This window comes from Rutilus rutilus (assembly GCF_951802725.1).
Source record: "Rutilus rutilus genome assembly, chromosome: 13".
NCBI classification, from domain to species: Eukaryota; Metazoa; Chordata; class Actinopteri; order Cypriniformes; family Leuciscidae; genus Rutilus; species Rutilus rutilus.
The window spans coordinates 29,675,426-29,699,580 of NC_140218.1; the positions used below are offsets into that span (position 1 = coordinate 29,675,426).

Sequence of the window (24,155 nt, forward strand, 5' to 3'; positions counted from 1 at the left end):
GTTTAAATTATATAAAGCCTTAAAGTTCTGCATAATTAAGGGCCTGGCCACTTGAGTGACATGTGGATTGCCGTTGCTGTCACTACATGATCAGATAATTAAACCTAATTAAACACACATGGAGCACATTCAGACAATCAAACCTAATTAGACACAAGTGGACCACACTCTGTTAATCAACCCAATCAACGAGGTAAGAGGTTGTAACGGGGTATGTTGTTACGGGAAGAAGGAGGCGGGAACCGGCGAACATTCAACATATTTTAATGATAAAAATAAACCAAATACAAAATGAAAGTAAAAGCCAGCAGCCCCTCACGGACGACTGCTGGCAAGACACAACATCAAATAAAAATCAGGCCTGTCCTCTCTCGCTCTTCACTGTCGTCGCTCCTCCTTTATGCTTCCGCTCCTCCGTGAGAGATGCGAGACCGGTGCGTCGCGCAGGTGTCACTCATTTGCAATCACGCCACCGGCCTCGTGCCGTTCTCCCACGGCCCTCGACCTCGTCCTGCTCGCCACATACCCCCATCGCCCCTCGCAGGCCGGGGGGTACCACCGAGGCTGCGCCTACTCCCCCCCCCCCCCTCCCCGGGAGGACCGATCACGCCGGCTGCGGTACCTGGGGGTATGGACAGACGAGGCGAGAGTACAGGAGACGGAAGCATGAGGAGCGACAGAGACGAGAGAGGGGAGAGAGGAAAAAAAAAAAAAAAAAATCTTTGATCCGGTTCCCGGACACACTGCCGCTCGGCCCTCAACCAGCTGAGAGACTCACTCGCGGTGCCATGCGATGGTACTGGACATCCGTTGGGGGACGGCTCGACGCTCCTCCGCCTCCTGGCGGACGGCGATGGCTCCTCCTGTCGAGGGCAGCCGGCAGCGAGCCTCCCGTCCCCTGCTCCGCCCCCATCATGGCCGACGGCAACAGGCTCCGGCCCACGGCGAACGGGAGCGACTCCTCCGCTCCCTCGCGGATGGCAGCCATCCCTCCTCGACCCAGGAGGACGGCAGCGAGCTCTCCGTCCCACCTGATCTTCTTTCGATCCAGCACCATCACCTCGGGCAGCAATCGGCGGCCGACGCTCCCTCGTGCTGCCCGACCTCCTCAGCACCGCGATTCCTCCCAGCAGCGAGGGCTCTCCGACAGCGTGTCCCTCCTTCTTCCCGGGTTTCGGCACCAATGTAACGGGGTATGTTGTTACGGGAAGAAGGAGGCGGGAACCGGCGAACATTCAACATATTTTAATGATAAAAATAAACCAAATACAAAATGAAAGTAAAAGCCAGCAGCCCCTCACGGACGACTGCTGGCAAGACACAACATCAAATAAAAATCAGGCCTGTCCTCTCTCGCTCTTCACTGTCGTCGCTCCTCCTTTATGCTTCCGCTCCTCCGTGAGAGATGCGAGACCGGTGCGTCGCGCAGGTGTCACTCATTTGCAATCACGCCACCGGCCTCGTGCCGTTCTCCCACGGCCCTCGACCTCGTCCTGCTCGCCACAGAGGTGTATATATATATACTGCAAACTTACCTACCTTCAAAAATGCTCTTCAGAAACCTATGGGTGACGTCACGGACACTACGTCCATTTTTTTTACAGTCTATGGGTGAAACTTGCCTTTAGCTCTACGCTCCACATTGCATTGGCTGGACCAACCTAAGTTTTACAGTTGTTTTAGGAGCTGTAAAATATCTGCCTGATTGAACATTCCTCAAAACATCTTCTTTTATCGTCAACCAAAGAAGGAAGATCATACCAGTTTGTAAACACATGAGGTACACATGAGTAAATGATGACAGAACTTTCATTTTGGGATGAACGATCTCTTTATTTCAAGCTCCTCGGTTACCAAAACACTCCAGGCTCAGTGTCAGATTCTGCCCTCTTTACGAAAAACATTCAGTTTTCACAATGATAAAATGTAAACACAATTTGATTAGCCAGTTTGAATCAAGTCCCAAGCTCACAAAATGGGAGAGATGTCTTCTGCCTCACAGAGTCCAGATGATGGAGGAAAGAGTAATAAGGAAAAAGTGAGAAAGGGCTTGAGAAAAAGAGACACATAAAGCTGTCTGCAGGACTATGTCTCAATCAGTGGCTCTGGAGAGTTCAAACATCTGTCTAGAAATGTGCTCTGTGTTTATGCATGACAAACCAGAATGGGGTGGCTTGACTTGCCTGCAGGCAGCAATAGTGCAAACGAAGGTGACATTTGAGTTCAAGTGTAAATGAGTATAGTGTAAATGTCAAGCTAAACTTTCACTTTGGTGGAAATGTTTTGACACTGTTTCGAAGCGCTGATGCATCTCTTTCACTGTTTATCTTGTCCAGTTGAACATGATAAGGAGTTTTTGCCCGTGAGGCGCCATCACAGAGAATTCCGATTTGACCTGTCCAAGATTCCCGAGGGTGAGGCGGTGACTGCGGCTGAGTTCCGGATCTACAAGGACTTTGTTCCAGAGCGCTTTGACAACGAGACCTTCCGCATCAGCGTCTACCAGGTGCTGGAAGAACACTCAGACAGGTACATCTATATTCTATACCGTAGGCTATCATTCATGTTAAAGGCTCCAAGCAAGAAGCAACACACATCTGTCATCGGACACTAGGTGGTGCTATAATAAGGTCTTTCACACATTCTGCTAACACCAGAATTAACTTTTTATTACTCTGAATCCTTGGGTCAACATCTAAAAATAATGTAAAATTTCTCTGCTATTTAAAAAACAAAAACAAAAAAAACCTACTTATTCGAACACCTCTTAGGCCGTTCATCTGATCTTCATCAAATTTTGCAAACAGCAGCAAGGGACTGTGCTGGCAGAAATCATTTTGATTTGAAGAAGTGTTGCAAACTTAACGCAACTTTTTGAAACTTTATACACATAAACCACAGGACATTGAGGACGCACTCCAAGTCATGTAAAAATTACACAACTGCTGCAACTGAAAATTCTTAATAATGCCGTTACCGTATGATCGGTGAAGTTTAAAATTGGTGTGCATCTTCTCTGGTGGACATACCAACAGATCCTCTATTATGACTATTATCAAATTTCGGCGACTAATAACGGCAAATATGAATGGCCTACTGTTACAAAAATGGATCATGTGAAAATGAGTATGTGTTATAAAAATTGTGAAAGGTTTTTGCTAATAACTCTAGTGCTGAAAAAAGAAAGAAAAGTCTTTCCTCAGAATACAGTGCCCCCGAAATCGGTTGATCATTATGCATCTCCATATCCACAAGAAAACCTTTCTGGCATTTTGCATTTTTAAATCAGCCTCAGAAATATGAAAAATGTCTGCAGATTCCATGTAGATCGCCATGTCCTGCATATAGTTAACAATTTTTTATGGTGGGTGTTTCTTGCCTGGGAATTGGTTCCAAGGAAAATCCATTCCTCTTGAGGGCTGTAACGCTCTCAACCCCTCTGGTGCATAAACGTTGGACACATTTGATTTGTGTTTCCTTTCCATCTATTTCTTTTTGCCGCACACATAGTGCTCAGTCTATCTAACCATCCCAATGCAAACTTTACTGTTGACCACACCATGTTTCCTATTCCGACTCAGCGGCTCCCCTCTCAAAGAATCAGTTGTGCGCCACAGGGCTTCCCTTCACCGCACGTTTGGGACCTTCTAGAATATCGGCATGACCCGCGCTGTGAATTGGGTTCAAGAACGTCTAGCTCCTCCTACGTGCTGCTCGACCCCTCCTGAAGGCCTCAGTTGCCTCGACAGGTCTGTGGGGAACAACACACCTCATTGTGCTCCCATCAGGGAGAGAAAAGAGACAAAAATGGAGTGATAAAGGAGACTGAATTAGACTTAGGCAGCAGATGTTGAGCAGAACAGGTGTTTGGATCACACACACTGAGCACCTGAACTACTCTGGGGCTTTGAAACTTCTGAAGCGTGTTCATGTAGTTCCAGTCTTTCTCTCCCTGCAGCGTTTCCCCTTATCTTTTGTTGTATAATGCTTCTCAGTCCCTTTCTTACGCTGTCTTCTTGACTTGCTCTAAATTCCTCTGTTTGATTTAGAGCAGGGCAGCCACACTGTGAGATCAACAGCCGTTTATAAAGCCATTATTGTCAATTAAGGAAATGAAGTGCTCCCCAGGGCCTTACCATCTGGAGCGAACGCGCAGTTCATCACTCTCCCATTTCTCCACTTATTTCACTTTCCCCCCTGTTTCCCATTATCCACCACCTTCTCCATCTTTCACTGTAAGGGTCATTCAAATCAGTGTCTTTTCCATTTTGAAAACAATTCAGTCTTCAATTAACATTGGTTTACTGTACACAATCATGGTAACAGATTTGACAGGTTACGAACATCCCCTACTGACAATATATAATATAATACGGGTTAGGTTTAAGTTTTTAATTCTGCGGATACAATATTTATTTAATATATTATGTTAATTATAATATAACACTATTATCCACTAAATGCTCACTGGCCACTTTATTAGGTACACCTCGCTAGTACTGCGTTAGACCCCTTTTTGCCTTCAGAACTGCCTGAATTCTTCATGGCAGAGATTCAACAAGATGCTGGAAACATCCCTCAGAGATTTTGGTCCATGTTGTCATGAAAGCATCAGGCAGTTTCTGCAGATTTGTCGGCTGTTATCTCCTGTTCCAGCACATCCCAAAGCTGCTCTATTGGATTCAAATCTGGTGACTGTGGAGGCCATTTGAGTTTAGTAAACTCACTATCATGTTCAAGAAACCAGTTTGAGATGATTTGAGCTTTGTGACGAGTGTGGAAGTATCCATCAGAAGATGATACACTGTGGTCATAAAGGGATGGACATGATCAGCAACAATACTCAGGTCGGCTGTGGCATTTAAACAATGCTCAATTGGTACAAAGGGGCCCAAAGAAAAAATATCGTTCACCATTACACAAGCCTGAAACCGCTGATAGAAGGCAGGACAGATCCATGCGTGTTCATGCTGTTTACGCCAAATTCTGACTTTACCATCTGAATGTTGCAGCAGAAATAGAGACTCATCAGACCAGGCAACATTTTTCTAATCTTCTATTGTCTGATTTTGGTGAGCCTGTGTGAATTGTAGCCTCAGTTTGCTGTTCTCATCTGACAGGAGTGTCACCGGTGTGTCTTCTTCTGCTGTAGCTCTTCTGCTTCAAGCTTTGACGTGTTCAGAGATGCTCTTCTGCAGACCTCGGTTGTAACAAGTTTTTGAGTTACTGTTGTCTTTCCATTAGCTGAACCTGTCTGGTCATTCTCCTCTGATATCTGGCATCAACAAGGCATTTTCACCCACAGAACCGCCGCTCACTGGATATTTTCTCTTTTCAGACCATTCTCTGTAAACCCTAGAGATGGTTGTGTGTGAAAATCCCAGTAGATCAAGAGTTTCTGAAATACTCAGACGAGCCCGTCTGGCACCAACAACCAGGCCACATTCAAAGTCACTTAAATCACCTTTCTTTCTCATTCTGATGCTCAGTTTGAACTTCAGCAGATCTTCTTGACCATGTCTACATACCTAAATGTATTGAGTTGCTGCCATGTGATTGGCTGATTAGATATTTGATTTAAAGGGCAGGTGTACCTAATAAAGTGGCCGGGGAGTGTGTTTGTATGTATATAGTATACATGATATGTGTTTTTAGACTTGAATAAATTTGCTTTGACATACAACTAATTTCAGTTACTTCGTCATGTTACTGTATGGAAGTTACCAGATGTTATTGACAGCTATTATGAGAATAGAAATGGGGCTTGACTTTATTATTTGTTCATACAGATAGTAGCCTATTCAAGCTGCTATTCATGCTGTTGTGTGAACAGCAAAATTCAAAAGTCACACCTGTAGTAAATAGGGTGTCAGTCCTGCCAGCCTGTGTACAACAGTACATGTCTGCTGGTCTTTTCTTCTGTAGACACAAGACTTAAAGCGTGTCTGTGATGATTTATAAACCAATCTTTGAATCAGTTGGATGCCACTGACTGAACGTATTTTTCTTTTGGTTCACTCCAGTTGCCCTCCATCTCTGTTCCTCTTACTGAGGTTTACATGACCTTCACATCTTTAATTGGATCCAAATATCCTTCTAGGTATCTGTTACTATGGAGCATATAAATATTTGGGGGTTCCCTTGGAGGATGAGGATTATTTTATGTGGTTAAATAATGTAATATATTAAATGTGTATGTAATGTATTGACGTAATTAATTTAAATATTAAAAATTAAAATGAATGAATTAAGTTAAATAATATAAATGTAATACACTACACATATAATAGTGTATGTTCTGTATTCCGGAATTGGATGGTCTTAAAAAGCTATTTGGTAAAGTAAAAAGTAATTAATTAATTAATTAATCACACATCAAATTTGGCTGAGAAATTACCCCCAAAAGATAAAGTCATTGAGAAAGCATCAAGTAGACATTACAAAAAGTAGCTTTAGAAAGAAATATTTTATTAATTTGCCTTTGTTTGCCTGTTTGTGATTTTCATAATGGACGTTTAGTTTGCCTGTCTTTGTTCCTGCCATCATTGTTACTCATTATGCTACTAATTAGAGCACACCTGTTTTGCATTTAGTTTGTTTGCCTGTGTATTTAAGTCTTTAAGTTCTTTCCACTCATTGTCTAATGGTGAACGTGTTTTAGTACACGCTATTGTTTTTTTTTTTTCTGTTATACTGTTATAAGCTAATGCTACTATTTACTCTAAACCTCCCTTTTCGTAATTTTTTGCAGACCAGCCCGTGACAAACACAGCTTTTATTACACAAACTTTTAGGCCATAATTTTTTTTTATAAGCTGCATCTGAATTGGTATCTAGATATATTTACAGACCGTTTACTGCAGCTCAGAGGTGGTATGAAAACATTTACACATTAAGTAATGCCATGAGATGCATGGGTTTTACAAGGGTATTAAAGGGATAGTTCACCCAAAAATGAAAATTCTGTATTAATTTACTCTTCCTCATGTCGTTTCAAATATGTATGATGAAATAAGATGATGATATGAGGGTATTAGTTCAAATGGCTGATTCATTCAGGAATGAAGTAAATGTTTTTGTGTGTATATATACACTCACCTAAAGGATTATTAGGAACACCTGTTCAATTTCTCATTAATGCAATTATCTAATCAACCAATCACATGGCAGTTGCTTCAATGCATTTAGGGGTGTGGTCCTGGTCAAGACAATCTCCTGAACTCCAAACTGAATGTCAGAATGGGAAAGAAAGGTGATTTAAGCAATTTTGAGCGTGGCATGGTTGTTGGTGCCAGACGGGCCGGTCTGAGTATTTCACAATCTGCTCAGTTACTGGGATTTTCACGCACAACCACTTCTAGGGTTTACAAAGAATGGTGTGAAAAGGGAAAAACATCCAGTATGCGGCAGTCCTGTGGGCGAAAATGCCTTGTTGATGCTAGAGGTCAGAGGAGAATGGGCCGACTGATTCAAGCTGATAGAAGAGCAACTTTGACTGAAATAACCACTCGTTACAACCGAGGTATGCAGCAAAGCATTTGTGAAGCCACAACACGCACAACCTTGAGGCGGATGGGCTACAACAGCAGAAGACCCCACCGGGTACCACTCATCTCCACTACAAATAGGAAAAAGAGGCTACAATTTGCACGAGCTCACCAAAATTGGACAGTCGAAGACTGGAAAAATGTTGCCTGGTCTGATGAGTCTCGATTTCTGTTGAGACATTCAGATGGTAGAGTCAGAATTTGGCGTAAACAGAATGAGAACATGGATCCATCATGCCTTGTTTCCATGCCATGCCAACATTTCTAAAGAATGCTTTCAGCACCTTGTTGAATCAATGCCACGTAGAATTAAGGCAGTTCTGAAGGCGAAAGGGGGTCAAACACAGTATTAGTATGGTGTTCCTAATAATCCTTTAGGTGAGTGTGTATATATATATATATATATATATATATATACAGTGAGGAAAATAAGTATTTAAACACCCTGCTATTTTGCAAGTTCTCCCACTTAGAAATCATGGAGGGGTCTGAAATTGTCATCGTAGGTGCATGTCCACTGTGAGAGACATAATCCCCCCAAAAAAATCCAGAAATCACAATATATGATTTTTTAACTATTTATTTGTATGATACAGCTGCAAATAAGTATTTGAACACCTGTCTATCAGCTAGAATTCTGACCCTCAAAGACCTGTTAGTCTGCCTTTAAAATGTCCACCTCCACTCCATTTATTATCCTAAATTAGATGCACCTGTTTGAGGTCGTTAGCTGCATAAAGACACCTGTCCACCCCATACAATCAGTAAGAATCCAACTACTAACATGGCCAAGACCAAAGAGCTGTCCAAAGACACTAGAGACAAAATTGTACACCTCCACAAGGCTGGAAAGGGCTACGGGGGAATTGCCAAGCAGCTTGGTGAAAAAAGGTCCACTGTTGGAGCAATCATTAGAAAATGGAAGAAGCTAAACATGACTGTCAATCTCCCTCGGACTGGGGCTCCATGCAAGATCTCACCTCGTGGGGTCTCAATGATCCTAAGAAAGGTGAGAAATCAGCCCAGAACTACACGGGAGGAGCTGGTCAATGACCTGAAAAGAGCTGGGACCACCGTTTCCAAGGTTACTGTTGGTAATACACTAAGACGTCATGGTTTGAAATCATGCATGGCACAGAAGGTTCCCCTGCTTAAACCAGCACATGTCAAGGCCCGTCTTAAGTTTGCCAATGACCATTTGGATGATCCAGAGGAGTCATGGGAGAAAGTCATGTGGTCAGATGAGACCAAAATAGAACTTTTTGGTCATAATTCCACTAAACGTGTTTGGAGGAAGAAGAATGATGAGTACCATCCCAAGAACACCATCCCTACTGTGAAGCATGGGGGTGGTAGCATCATGCTTTGGGGGGGGGGGGGGGTTTCTGCACATGGGACAGGGCGACTGCACTGTATTAAGGAGAGGATGACCGGGGCCATGTATTGCGAGATTTTGGGGAACAACCTCCTTCCCTCAGTTAGAGCATTGAAGATGGGTCGAGGCTGGGTCTTCCAACATGACAATGACCCGAAGCACACAGCCAGGATAACCAAGGAGTGGCTCTGTAAGAAGCATATCAAGGTTCTGGCATGGCCTAGCCAGTCTCCAGACCTAAACCCAATAGAGAATCTTTGGAGGGAGCTCAAACTCTGTGTTTCTCAGCGACAGCCCAGAAACCTGACTGATCTAGAGAAGATCTGTGTGGAGGAGTGGGCCAAAATCCCTCCTGCAGTGTGTGCAAACCTGGTGAAAATGTTTTTCTTTCAGGAAATGTTTGACCTCTGTAATTGCAAACAAAGGCTACTGTACCAAATATTAACATTGATTTTCTCAGGTGTTCAAATACTTATTTGCAGCTGTATCATACAAATAAATAGTTAAAAAATCATACATTGTGATTTCTGGATTTTTTATTTTAGATTATGTCTCTCACAGTGGACATGCACCTATGATGACAATTTCAGACCCCTCCATGATTTTCAAGTGGGAGAACTTGCAAAATAGTAGGGTGTTCAAATACTTATTTTCCTCACTGTATATATATACATATATATGAAAAAAAAAGTTGCACATAGTATTAAGGGGCTGGCACATATTTCCCCACATTTCCCTACTTGCTTTAATCACTCAGTGCATGCTATGTTTCATGTGATACGCTGTCATATGCGCTCTCTCCATTAGGGATTCAGATTTGTTCCTGCTGGACTCACGGGTGATCTGGGCAGCAGAAGAGGGCTGGCTGGTCTTCGACATCACAGCTACCAGTAACCACTGGGTGCTGAACCCGGGCCGGAATCTGGGCCTGCAGCTGGCTCTGGAAAGTTTAGATGGTAAGTGGACTTGCAAACACCACAGGTCACTGGTTCAAAATATGATACATGAACATTGTGTTGCATCACAGATTGCAAAAATGAGACCGTTTCTGAGCCCACAGTGCACAGCACTCGATTTGTTTTGCCTTTGCTTTTGTGCGGCGTTTAGGTTCAGTGCAGTTCAGTTCAGTAAATGTTTACAGTCTCTCTGAAGGGCAATTTATTACATTGCATTTAAAAGCCATTCAAAGAAAAACATCTACAGTGGGGGTCCAAACGTTTGAGACCACTAGTAAAAATGCACTTGTTTTTTTTTCTATATATTTTGTATTGTTCTAATTTGAATGACTTGAAAAAGAAGTACACTTTAAAAAGACTTTAAAAAAGTGTACTTATTATGGAACTGAATGTAATGTTTTTGGACACTTAATTGCCTATTATTTGCAATTAAATGAAAATGTATTATAGTTTAAATTCATATTAAATGTAATTAGTTGACCTTTAGTGTTTTTGACCCACTTAAATAGGAATTTACTTGCAATTTCATAATTATTGTCTTTGAAATATGGTTAAAGTTACTGCTGAATGTACTGACAAGCTAAACTTGTCTTAAAATCTAAACTTAAATACACTTTTAATATATATATGTGAATATCAGCACTAATTTAAATATATTTAATTGTATTGTAATGACGAAGTTGCAGTTTAGTACATTAACTTTTTTAAACTTTAATTGTAGTTAAAATTATGATCAAGTACTTTACATGTGCTTTAGTATGTTAGTCAACACATCAAAATAAGTGCACTTCTTTAAAGCACGACAAAAGATTATTAAAACATAATGACTTAACTTTTAATTTGACATTAATACATTTTAAAGGTGTACTTAATTGTGTTAATAAAGAGAGTATACTTCCATGACTATGTTTCTTAAGTAGCTGTGTTGATCACTAATGCTTAGTCTAGAGTTTCAGCAGAAATCACTATTAATGGTGAAGTTTAGTCTAATATCAATGCTTGGTTTGGATGTCCACTGTAAAAAAAGTTGCTGCCTTAAATTTGTAAGTACAATCAAGTTGGATGTTTAAGTCAATTCAACTTAAATTACATTAAACTGACTTTACAATTTTTTGTTGAATATTGTATAACATAAAAAAACGTAGAAAATTGCTTAACTTATTTTGATAAGTTATGTTATCATAACTTATTAATCATATAATTTTTTATAGTGTAAGTTCTAAGCAATGCAGAATTGAATCTACTATGCTTTTCACTCACTCACTTTATAGCCAGCCGCAGTGGGAGTGTGTTTTGTACCGTATCTGCGTGATAGGAAGGTGTGTGTGTGTGTACAGGATGTTACAGGTTTTAAGTGTTAGCATGAAAACAGGTGCAGTGTATTATGGGGCTTGTGTAGATCAGCGAGCTTGTCGAGACATGCTTGCGGGACGCCTGCCCTGTCGCTGTAGGCAACCGGCAACCCGACTTTACCTCGGCGCTCAGACAGAGAGAGCATTCCTTCCTCTTACTTACTTACACACACACACACACACACACACACACACACACACACACACACACACACACACACACTAAAGCCGCTGTGTAGGTAAAAGGAGTCCAGGATGGCACAGAAACAGATGTAAGTGCTGGAATTCTCTGAGTAAACAGTGAACTAAAAGCGCTCTTGAGAGCGGGAGAGATTACACAAAATAAACACCAGAAATGGCATATTCTTGGAGAACACACACACTTTCTTACACAAGTCTCATGATTTATAAGACTGTGACCGACAAACTGATTATTATATAATGCATTTTACGCGATTTATTAGGCCACATGGCTCTGACAAAGTAAAGGATTGCTAAACTGTCCCGTTGAGTGATATATAGGGTGTTTAAACAGTCTCTCTGAAGAACCGATTCACAGAAATACATTCAAATACATCTTTCAAGGGGCCCGTATAACTTCACAGAGCTGTGACTGCTTCTCTTTTGGGATTTGTACCTGTCAACATTTTTATTAACAATTCCTAGATGTATTTCTTTCCTCTCAGATCTCAGAGGGAAAACAAATTAGTAATTGATTTCCGATAGTGGTAAATGAGTGTTGTATGTGTCTCCCCCTGCAGGCCAGAGTGTGAACCCATGGGTGGCCGGGCTGGTGGGTCGCAGCGGCCCCCAGAGCAAACAGCCCTTCATGGTGGCCTTCTTCAAAGCTACGGAGGTCCATATCCGAAGCATCCGTTCCGCACAGGGCGGCAACAAGCAGCGCAATCCCAACCGCTCCAAAACCGCCAAGGGCCAGGAGGCACTGCGTGTAGCCAATATTGCAGGTGTGTGTGTGTGTTTTCAATATTGAATACAGAAGTGTGAAGGCAAGTGAAAAAGGAAAGCAAATGTAAAGATGGCAATAACAGAACCGAAAGAAAGGTATTTAAAAGAATAATTCCATGGAAACTTTCTATGGTTCCAAATGAAAGTGGAAATAACATGCTAATTTTTTCTTAATGATGAAACTAGGGCTGTGTTCGAAATCGCCCATCGTACCCTCGTTCACTATTCCTTACATTACTCCACTAATATAGTCCAATTGAAGGAGAGAATGAAAATGAGTGAGTGAATTCGGACACTGAGTGAGCTGGAAGGGCTGCCGCTTTTGCATATTTTGTGCTTGCTGTTGAATTATCATTTGAAACTCTGCAAACTGGCAGCTCCAGTAGTAATGAAAAGGTTTATCTGGAACTTTGTCATGGAAACTAGTATGTATAAACCTTATTAAACAATTTAATAATCAAGTAAAAAGCTATTTATACCTGTATGATATTATGCTGTCGCCACATTGGACCAGCAGTTTTGGAAAATGAATGGATGGATGATTCGCCATCTTCTGGTCGGACGCGGGAATTCATTCGGTACGACTCTCGAAGTGCATTATGGGTATTCTCTAGCCGTTGAGTGTACATCAGTTGTACTCTCGTTATTGCAGTGCACTGTAAAACGTCCACTATGGTTTTGGACACCGCTACAAATGGGTGTCCCCTCAAATAGTGCCCTATTTAAGGGTATAGGGGCGATTTCGGACTCAGCCTAGAGAAGTGCGCTTAATAGTATTCAAATCTAATAAAAGATCACTTAAGTGTACTTAAAGAGAGCACACTTTTATGATATTTTTTCTTAACACACTTATGCACGTTTAACAAGTGCACTTCATAATAATGTCAGTTTTACTTTAAAGAACATTTCAAATCTTTTTGTTGTACTTTAAAGAAGTGCACTTATTTTGATGTGTTGACTAACATACAAAAGCACATAATTTTAACTGTAGTGTGTTATATCAATACAGTACACTTTAACCATATAAATACGATATGAAATTGTAAAATCCTTAAATCCTACTTAAGTGGGTCAAATAAATAACTTTTATGCTCAGCATTTTCTTTTTCAGGTAAACTATCCCTTTAAGGCAAAGGAGAAGCAGAGATAAAATTTGCGTGAGAGTGTGTGTCAGTGTTCATATGGTTCCTATTACTGTGTAATTCTCTGCAGGTTATTTTGCTCAGTAATAGCATTACAGTGTTAAATGGATATTAAATGAATCTGGGTCGATGTTCTGCATATGTATGAGGGTTAGGGATTCGGGCAAACTCCAGAGACCTATTCCTCATATTTCTCCACGTCTCTCACAGTTTAGCCTTAGCTTCAACACCCCGTCACACATTTGAAGTCTGACAAAACCCCTGCTCTAGCATATATTTGACTCTAAAAATAACAGACATGGACTTAAATGTGCAAACCCTTATCGTAAGTGATTATCATTTCTGTAAAAGGTTTAGCTCTACAGCAATCTGTCTCTCTCTTTCTTTTCAGAGAACAGCAGTGCTGATCAGAAGCAGGCCTGTAAGAAACATGAGCTGTACGTTAGTTTTCGAGACCTTGGATGGCAGGTGTGATATTTCTCTTTTTTTGTTCTTGCCACATCTCATATTGTTATTTCCTTGCTTTCTTTATCTATCCTCTTTTTGGCTCTACTCAAGAACACAAGGGGTCAGAAAGTGATTCAAAAGGGAATTATATACACTACCGTGCAAAAGTTTGGGGTTGGTAAGATTTATAAGGATTTTGAAAGTCTTATAGCATAAGTCTCTTATGCATTTATTTGATCAATAATACAGTAAACACAGTTAAATTGTGAATTAATAGTTTCTATGTGAATATATTTTAAAATGTAATTTATTCCTGTGATCAAAGCTGAATTTCCAGCATCATTACTCCAGTCTTCAGTGTCACATGATCCTTCAGAAATCATTATAATATGATGATTTGATGCTCAAGAAACATTTCTGATTATTATCAATGTTGAAAGCAGTTGTGCTGGTTAATATATTTGTGGATACATTTTGTCAGGATTCTTTGACAAATAGAAAGCGTTTACTTGAAAATAGGAATCTTTTATAAATGTGTTTACTGTCACTTTTGATCAATTTAATGCATCCTTGGTGAATAAAAGTATTAACTCCTTTAAAAACAAAACAAAAAAACGTACTTACCCTACTTTTAGGCGGTAGTGTATCTTACAGAGCTCTGCACATGACCTGTGGGAAAAATAAATAAATAAATAAATAAATAAATAAATAAATAAATGTTCTTTGTTTTAGTTAAATCAAAACAAGGGAACAAATTAGATCAATGTGGCCACAGAATATTAAAACGAGGGAAAAAATGAATAAGGTGATTATTAATATAACTAAAACGAGTGAACGAATTAGTAAATTGTGACCATGATGTCTCTAAAATGACAGAAGAATTCTTCATTCATGGCCACAATATATATATATATATATATATATATATATATATATATATATATATATATATAGGACCTTGGAGAGGTCCCAAGCTGGCACAGAAGGGGGCCGAGGGGGGTTCATCCTCCTGGCCCCTTTGAGAAAGCGAACGACGAGGTTGCTTTTCCCTAGTGATTGGCCAGCCACAGGAGCGTGGTAGGCTGTTATAGCCGCCATGTACACTTTGAGCGTGGAGGGGGAGCGTCCCGCATCCAACAGCTCTTGAAGGAAAGAGAGTACAACTGGTACTTCACATGAATGGGGCTCGAGAACACTGACTATTTCAGGGCATAGAGGCACCTCGTAGAGGGCGCTCTAGGCACAGTAATATTATCTAGGACTCTCTCTGGGAGGTCCCAGGATGCCTGTTGAGGGGCCACACATGGAGGGCCCACAGGTCTGGGCGAGGGCGCCAAATCGCCCCGTTCGCCTGCATGAGGTCCTTCTTCATCGGTACAGGCCATGGGGCTGAGTCCATCATTTGTGCCAGTTCTGGGACCCAAACCTGGGTCTTCCAGAGGGGGGCTACCAGAAGGACAGAGTATCTGCTCATTCTGATCTGCTCGATGACCTGCGGCAACATCGAGACAGGAGGAAATGCATAAAGCGGGTGTCTGGGCCAGAAGAACATTGGACAATGAGTGTTGTTCTCTGAAGCAAAGAGGTCGACCTCCGCTCTTCCGAACACACTTCAGATCAGACAGATCGTCTGAGGGTTGAGAGACCATTCCCCGGGGGCAGTGTTGTCTCGGGATAATATGTCCGCAACCAGATTTTGGATGCCCGGAACATGGGCAGCCCTCAGAGAGAGCAGGTTGGCTCGTGCCCAAAGGAGGAGGTTTCTGGCCATGCCATACTGGTTGCCTGACCTGAGGCCGCCCTGGTGATTTATGTAGGACACCACCGACATGTTGTCCATTCGGACTAAGATATGGTGTCCTCTCAGGTCTCGCAGAAACACTTTGAGAGCTAAACAGACCGCTCTCATTTCGAGGCAGTTGATGTGTAACTCCTTCTCCGGGCCCGACCAGAGGTTGGAGACGGGCTTGCTCTCACACAGTGCCCCCCAACCTAGGTTGGAGGCATCCGTGAATATCACCTTCCTCCTGGGGGCCACACCCATGGTTACGCCGGACTGGTACCAGTTCGGAGCCTTCCAAGGAGCCAGGGCTCTTATGCAGCAGTGATTCACTTTGATAAGCAGGCGCCCTGAGCGCCATGCATTGCCAATTTGAGCCAATGTTGTAAGGGGCGCATGTGTAGTAAATCCAGTTGGAGTACTGACGATGCTGCAGCCATGAGGCACAAAGCTCTCTGAAATTTCCTGAGAGGCGAGTGAGCACCCACCCTGAAAGACGCTACCAACCGCTGGATAGAGAGAGAGCGCTCGGCCGTGAGCTGGGCTCTCATCCGCGTTGAGTCAATAACTGTACCCAGAAAGGTGACGTTCTGGCTGGGTGACAGTTTGCTTTTGGAGACATTGAATCCTGAGCCCTAGGCATTCCAAATGGCCCAGGAGCCAGGACCTGTGAATCAGGAACTCGGTCTTCGACTGAGCTAGAATGAGCCAGTCATCGAGATAGTTCTGTACGGCTACTCCCCGCTGTCTCAGGGGAGAAAGCGATGCGTCCATGCACTTTGTAAATGTATGGGTTGCTAGAGACAGGCCGAACGGTAGGACCATGTATTGATACGCCTGCCCCTCGAAGGCGAATCTCAAGAATGGCCTGTGGCGAGGTGTAATTTGTATATGAAAATATGCGTCTTTCAATCCACTGTGAAAAACCAATCCCTTGGGCGAACTTGCGCGAGGATTTGTTTGGTAGTTAGCATTCTGAATGGCCGTCTTATGAGGGCTTTGTTCAGATGTCTGAGATCTAAAATGGGCCTGGTGCCGCCGTCCTTCTTTGGCACAAGGAAATAGCGACTCTAAAACCCTGACTGGCTTAGTGCGGGGGGAAATTTCTCTATGGCCCCTTTTGCTAGCAAGCTTATCAATTCGGTGCGAAGCATGTGAGTCACGTCGCTTCTCACCGAAGTCTCGATGACCGTCTGAAAGTGCGGGGGTCTGCAAGCGAATATAGTGTTTAAAACCCAACTCGACACTTCGGGAATGGCCTGCCAGGCCTGGGGTCGTGTGGCTAGGGGTTGAATGACAAATGGTGGTGGGCCACCTAACAGGGGGACCTGAAACCTGTGTGTTGTGTTTTGTGCACATATTTACATCGGGGCTGGCTTGCCAGGTTTCGGCCCGATTGGACAGAGGTAGAGTGACAACTGGGGATGGGCCGCCTAGTGAAGGGGGACCGGTTACCCGGGTGTTCTGTGCTTGAAACAGAAGAGCGACAGAAGAGAAGCGGCTTCCAAAGAGAAGACGACGCTAGTCCGCTGAGAATGCTCGTTCCAGCTGAAGGGCTTGATTCGACGGCGAGGCTTTGAAGAGGCAGAGAAGTGAAGGTCGCTGAAGGAAATTAAATCTGATTTTATGGTGAAATGGTGGGCTTTTATAGCTATAAGCCACACCCCTTCTGGCGGGTCTCTTTGGAACTCGCGTTAGAGCCGCTTCGCCACACGATGTGCAGTTGCTGCAGCACAGCCAGTCGGTGAGCTAGTTGCTCTGATTGTACTTGCTGTGCAGCTGCACTGCGTTTTAAATATAGGCTTCAATATTCTCGAGGAAAGGAGTTTCCCCACTGCGTATAGCTATGCAATATGAAGTGACCATTCTCGAAAGGGAACTTATTTTAATGAATCTGTTTGAGATTTTTTTTTTGCTATAAATTATCAGCATCTGATAGTTTTTGTCAATTATTGGCATCTGATTAATTCTCATTTTTCTCGTGCTTACGTAGGCTACTAGAGCACACACATGCGCACTCTTCAAAAACAGCGCTTTAAATCTCTTGACAAAATAAATGACATTTGTATGTATTCGAAATAAAAGATACAGATTGTACTGAATGTCAGCTTGCTTATTTTGCTCAAGATAAGGATTTATTAAGTCCACATGTCATGCAAACAAGAAACTGCTTCTAACCACAGATTGAGAGCTGTCATTCAGAAATTTCAGACCACACAACTTTGAATGCTGTTTGCAGATGTTCGTTGGAACTGTGGTTTTGGGAAACAACGACTCATTGAACTATTTGGATAACGACGGAACACGCGACCATAGTTGTCTAGCGATGCTTTTGTGAAACGCCCCTCTGGTTAGGGCTGATAGACCACAAGCTTATAATCAGCAACAAACCAGCTAAAATATTCCAAAAACCAGCTTAATCGGGTTTAACTTGATTTTTTTCCAGCAGGTTTCCTTCTCCATCTCACTCGACATTCCACTTTATCTCTAACTGTGTTTATGGCTCAAACAGTTTTACGAGTCTGTGTAGCTCAGGCCGTTCACTCCATTAGGCTGAAGAGTACGAGCAACAGCAGTCAAGCAGAGATAGGAGAGCCTCGTTTCTGTTTACACACGATAGTCTTGCCACCTGTGGCGTATCTGTCTCTCCTACTGGATCACAGCACATAAACACTCTCTCAGAACAGCTGGCGAGGACTCGGAGACCCCAACTCTACTATGTGGATTTACATTCCCCCACCCCAAATTCCCTTTTGAACCATAACATTTTTACACATACCTCAACACAATTACACTTTATTGTGATCACAATCGGAGCGATCTGACTTGCATGGTGAAAATGAAGAGCGTCTGGTTGGGAAAGGTCTAGCTCAGGCTTTATGACTGAAGGTGGATGTTGTCTTAACAGATCTATTCTCTGTCCATCTCTCAGGATTGGATTATTGCTCCTGAGGGTTACGCTGCTTATTACTGTATGGGAGAATGTGCCTTTCCTCTCAATTCCTACATGAACGCCACAAACCACGCCATCGTACAGACATTGGTAAGCCTCTAAGGTCCAAAATGTACTTGTTGCCACAGCTGCCAATGATAAATACAATGCTGAATCTTTTTTTTTTATTTTTATTTTTTATTAATAATTTTATTCAGCAAGGATGCATTAAATTGATTGATGAAAAGTGACAGTAAAGAAATTTATGTTATGAAAGATTTGTTTCAAATAAATGCTGTTCTTTTGAACAACAATCCCACAAAAATATTATGCTTTCAACATTGATAATAATAAATCTTAGCTGAGCATCAGATCATCATATTAGAATGATTTCTGAAGGATCATGTGACACTGAAGACTGGAGTAATGATGCTGAAAATTCAGCTTTGATCACAGGAATAAATTACATTTTAAAATATATTCAAATAGAAAAACAGTTATTTTAAATTTTGATAATATTTCACAATATTACTGTTTTTACTGTATTTTTGACCAATTAAATGCAGCCTTGGTGAGCAGAAGAGACTTCCTTCACAAACATAAAATCTTACCGACCCCAAACAATTGAACAGTAGTGTATGTTTGTCTTTATGGCATTTGGATTATTTAGCTATTTTGTTCTTGTAAATGAGTGACAAACAAGAAGATGCACAAGTTAAGGGTACGTTTACACGACAATGATGCACTAAAAACGGAAAGATTTTTCCTTTGTGTTTTTCGCGCACAGATGAAACGTTGCCAAAACGTGTATACATGCAGGTTAACAAAGAGACGATAACAGTATTTTTTTTCAAGAACTTGCACTGTGAAACCCGTTTTCAAAAGTTTGTGTTTTTAGACCCCCAAAACGCCATTGTTGTGAACGTGAACAGCCAAAACGCATAAACGTCCCTTAAAGTTGCCATTCCTAAAACTACCAATTGACGACTCCAAAACCAAAACCAAAAAAGTGTCATTTTCGAACCTTGCATCTAGCAATACAATAACTCTGTAAAGTACAGATAGTAAGATGCGTCATCTTCTATCTGTGCAAGTACTTTTGTTTTGACCTTTGTACTTTTTTTCCCTCAGGTTCACTTCATCAACCCCGAAACGGTTCCAAAACCATGTTGCGCCCCCACACAACTCCACGCCATCTCCGTCCTGTATTTTGACGACAGCTCCAATGTCATCCTGAAGAAATACCGCAACATGGTGGTCAGAGCGTGTGGCTGCCACTAGAGTCCTGTCGTACACACACACACACACAGTATAGACAATACACACAGTCACACAACTGACTGCTCCTCATTTGTTATAAAAAAGGAGCAACCATAAGAAGATCTCAGGCCAATTCCAGGATTTATTTTACCATGGACAATGTGCAAAGTTTTCTTATATGTACAACAATTAATGTTTTAAATATGGTATAAAAAAAAAGGAAATAGAAAGGAAATTACCAGACACAAACACCAACATTTGTATGCACACATATACATGCTCACATGTACACACTTTTATATGATACTTGTGCTTTCTACTGTGTAAATAGTTTTTCAACAAAAGAAACAAAAGTGTATTTATTTTCCTGGTCTTCCAACATGGAGTCTAAACATCCTTGTCTTCTGGTCTGTTTTTAATGTGTCCTCCACACTTAAAAAAGAAAGAAAGAATTGTTTCTGACCATACATTTTTTTTTACAAATGTTGATTAATTCAGACGTGTCATAAAATTCCAACATATGGGATTACCAGCTGCCATATAAAGTTATATACCACTGATACAATAATACATCAGTGTAATGTATACAACAAATAGCATTCATTTTCATATTTTTAGGATTTTATCAGTGGATTTGCCAAACTAGTGTAGTTTCTTCACCCTTGTGAAAAAGAAGTGTGCACTTGAAGTGTACGTCAAGTACACTTATTTGTTGACTAAAAAAAGCAAATATAAAGTATTTTATTAAAATTGTAACCATAGTGTGTTGTTAGATATTACATTTAAAGTGAATGTATTTTAAATGTATTAAATTGCAGCTTAATCACAAATTAAGTTGCGCAACACTTTTTGCCAAGCAAATTACAAATATATATATATATATATATATATATATATATATATATATATATATATATATATATATATGACCCAAGTTAGAAGTGACATTTAAGTATATTTTAGTTTACCATAAATGATTGTCAGTACATTCAGTGGTAACTTTAACCATATTTCAAAGAAAATAGAAGTAATTATGAAATTACATATAAAGTCCTACTTAAGTGGAAACTCTAAATTTCTGCTAACTGCATTTCATATAACTTAAGTGCCCCGAAATCATTACATTCAGTTCACCTAAGTATATATTTTTTCCATAATAAATACTTTTTTAAAAAGAATGCTACTTCTTTTTTTTACTTCTTTTTCACAAGGAACATTTTTTGAACAATAAACAGTTATCGGCATTTGTTAGACAGGTCCAAAATGAACTTTTTGCCAAGCCAACAACAAGTGAAATAAGAAAATGCACTGGCCATAATCACTTTGTTATAATAAGAGGATTCATTTTATTGGTTGTCTCCTCCACTGCCTTTCAAGGCTCACCTGGTTGCTGTCATTTATTTTGTCTTTTGTTGAAGGCACAGAACATCCCCCCCCCACAGATGGGCATTTATAAGGAGCATGTGAGGTGAGGATATCATTCCAGACTCTGATAGTGTTTTACTACAGGCTTGGCCCAATAAATAAGTTTGAATAAACACAGGCCGTCCTCTGAGTACAGCGAGCACCTCATACCCCAGCAGTGACCCTGAGACCCACGAGGACACGCACACACAACATCTCTCAGTTTACTCTCCTTTCTCTGACAAAAAAATCCCAAAGGAATGCTAATGGCATTTCTATCCATACATAATTTGCACTGACCCTTATAGGATAAACAAGAATCCTTTAAAAATATCTTAGAATCAAATAAGATCCTGTTGGATAAACTGAAATGAGGAAATCCAGTTTTATCCAGGATTATCTTTTTTTACAGCCATTTTCTTCTCACTGTCTAGTCCAGTTGGTCAACATGTGGTGTACAAATGCTAAAGAAAAGTGAAACACTGACAACCATTACTAACAGGGCCGGGTTTACTTCATATTGTGACAGGCAAAATAATGTTTTCATCAACTTACAGGTTATAAAGTTTATTGTAGCTGTAACTATGTGGGCGCTCAGGGTTAATTGGGTCAAAATCTCATGTTATAAAATGACAGGATTGGCTATGACTCAACAGCAAATGCTAGATTAAGGCACACCTCTCCGCTCCTCAAATACATAAAACATTAGCCTTATATACAGTAGCCTATATATTCCCGTAACAGTCCAAATGTGCGTGCAGCACTACATTCACAAATGAGGTGGGCGGAGTTATGAGGTTTGACTGACAGTTTGACGATCCAATGGAGTCACGAGGTTTAGTCACAAGCTTATTTTAATACTTTTCATTGGTTACGTTTTTGCAAAACCCACAGACAGATATGAAGGCTGACCAATAGTAATGATTTATGAAAAGAAAATAATAATAATTAAAATATTAATTAATAAAGTAATTTTTTTTACAGAATTTTAGCATTAGCGTGAAATAATAATAATAATAATAAATATTTGTAAAATAATTGTAATTATTTTTTGTAATACATTGGCTGCATCCGAAATCGCATACTTCCCTATATAGTAGGCGAAAAACAGTATGTGACAAAAGAAGTATGTCCAAATTCACAGTACTCATAAAAGTATTGACAAAAAGTACCCGGATGCCCTACTACTTCCGGAGAGATTCTGATACGATGGACACTTTACTATCCCATGAGGCCACGGGAGAGGATTTGTGAATGGCAGTGAAGTGACGCAACTGATGCTGGTAGGTCACATGATCATGACAACATGGCGAATGTAGTACGTCCAGATTACATTCATACTACACACATGCATACTATATAGAACATACTTTTTTAGCGGTCTTGAAGTAATTATTTGTTCAAAATGAGAAACCTACTGAAGAGAGTATGTGATTTCGGACGCAGCCATTGTAATTGGTCCCCCTGGTTACAATGGGGGGCACGTATACAACGAGTATAGGCACGTGTCTAAATGCCTTATGCATAAATCCGGCCTAATAGTAATGCTTAATCTGTAAACACGTTTTGAACACAACTGAATTAAATATGGGGGGAAGTGAGAGCTAAAGTGTGGCATTTGCATGCAGGATGTTTTGTGTGCTAATCACAAATGTCTGTTTGTGAAGCATTAGCATAATCTTGCTCCAGCAGTGCTTTAGTGTTGCTTTAGCTGTCGTGCCTACAACAGATTGTGCACACGTGTGCTGTGAGTGAAAGATAACTATTCATAAGCATGTGAGGGGGAAAAAGTTTGTAATGTTAACTGAAAAAAGTAAATCTACAGTAAACCATGCTAATTGGTTTATATGTGGTGAAAATCTATGTTATACATTTAGAATAAAATATTTTTTATATTATTTTGTAATAATAAAAATATCACTTTTGCGTGTGTGTGTGTGTGTGAGAGAGAGAATATGGAAACCTGTTTTTGCCTCATTAAAATATTAAAAGGTTATATAAAATAAAAAATTATCACATATAAAGTCATAATGTGAGATATAAAGTCCATTGTGAGAAACAGCCGTAAAAATGAAAAATAAAATTGTAATTGTGAGATGTAAATGTCACAATTATGAGAAATAGTCACAATTGTGAGATATAAAGTCATATGTGAGAAAGTCAAAAAAAATATAAAAAAATTTAAACTGTAAGATATAAAGTCGCATTTGTAAAAATGCCACAATTATGATAATTGCAATTACAAGAAATAAAGTCACAATTGTGAGTTGAAAAAGTTGAAAATGTGATAAAGTCGCAATTGTGAGAAAAAATACTGATAATTGCAATTGCGACAAATAAAGCCACAGTCGTAAAATTTAAAGTCACGTTGCAACATGTACATTTTACAATTTTCAGAAATAAAGTCACAATTGTGAGATATAAAGTCATAATCAGAGATGTAAATGTCACAATTGATCCTTCGCAGGGAGTTTGATTGACAGGCGACCTGACCAATCATAATCCGCCATCCCATCCGCCGAATCCGCCATTTTTGTCAAGACCATCACCTGCTGTTAGCATTCCATTGACTCCCATTCATTTTGGTGTCACTTTGACAGTGAATAACTTTACATCTGAGGCGTTTAAAGACTCCATTTGTCCATTATTTATTTCTAAAGAAACACGAAAATGTATAAAAGGCTTCATTACCTTTTATCTTACGTTATGGCCCCGTAGAAGCAGTTTTTGTAAAAATAGGCTAACGATTGCATCATAACCACGCGACTCTCTGTCGCACAGTAGAGAGATTACTGTATTGACAGGAGGAGAAGCTCGCGGGCAATCGGGGGGACGTGGAGGCAAAATGACAAAGTAATTAATCAGAATACTTAGCAAAAGTTGCTCCTGCTCCTAGCTCGTGGACACCTCCTACTCACACTCTCCGTCTCTACAAGTTTCGGAAGGGAATGATTCAGATTTCTCTTGGCACAGCTACTAGAAGACAGACGGGTA

General features: G+C 40.6%; 1 protein-coding gene across 1 annotated transcript in view; it reads left to right on the top strand.

Moving 5' to 3' along the window:
- The window catches only part of bmp7b (bone morphogenetic protein 7b), a 59,680-nt gene extending 39,488 nt beyond the window's left edge, over positions 1–20,192 (top strand). The window contains exons 2-7 of the mRNA XM_084428929.1: positions 2,337–2,529; positions 9,730–9,878; positions 11,992–12,195; positions 13,730–13,806; positions 18,498–18,608; positions 19,629–20,192. Of these exons, the coding sequence (XP_084285055.1) occupies positions 2,337–2,529; positions 9,730–9,878; positions 11,992–12,195; positions 13,730–13,806; positions 18,498–18,608; positions 19,629–19,778 (884 nt within the window). The 3' untranslated portion in view covers positions 19,779–20,192. The remainder of the gene's footprint in view (positions 1–2,336; positions 2,530–9,729; positions 9,879–11,991; positions 12,196–13,729; positions 13,807–18,497; positions 18,609–19,628) is intronic.
- The last annotated feature ends 3,963 nt before the right edge of the window (positions 20,193–24,155 follow it).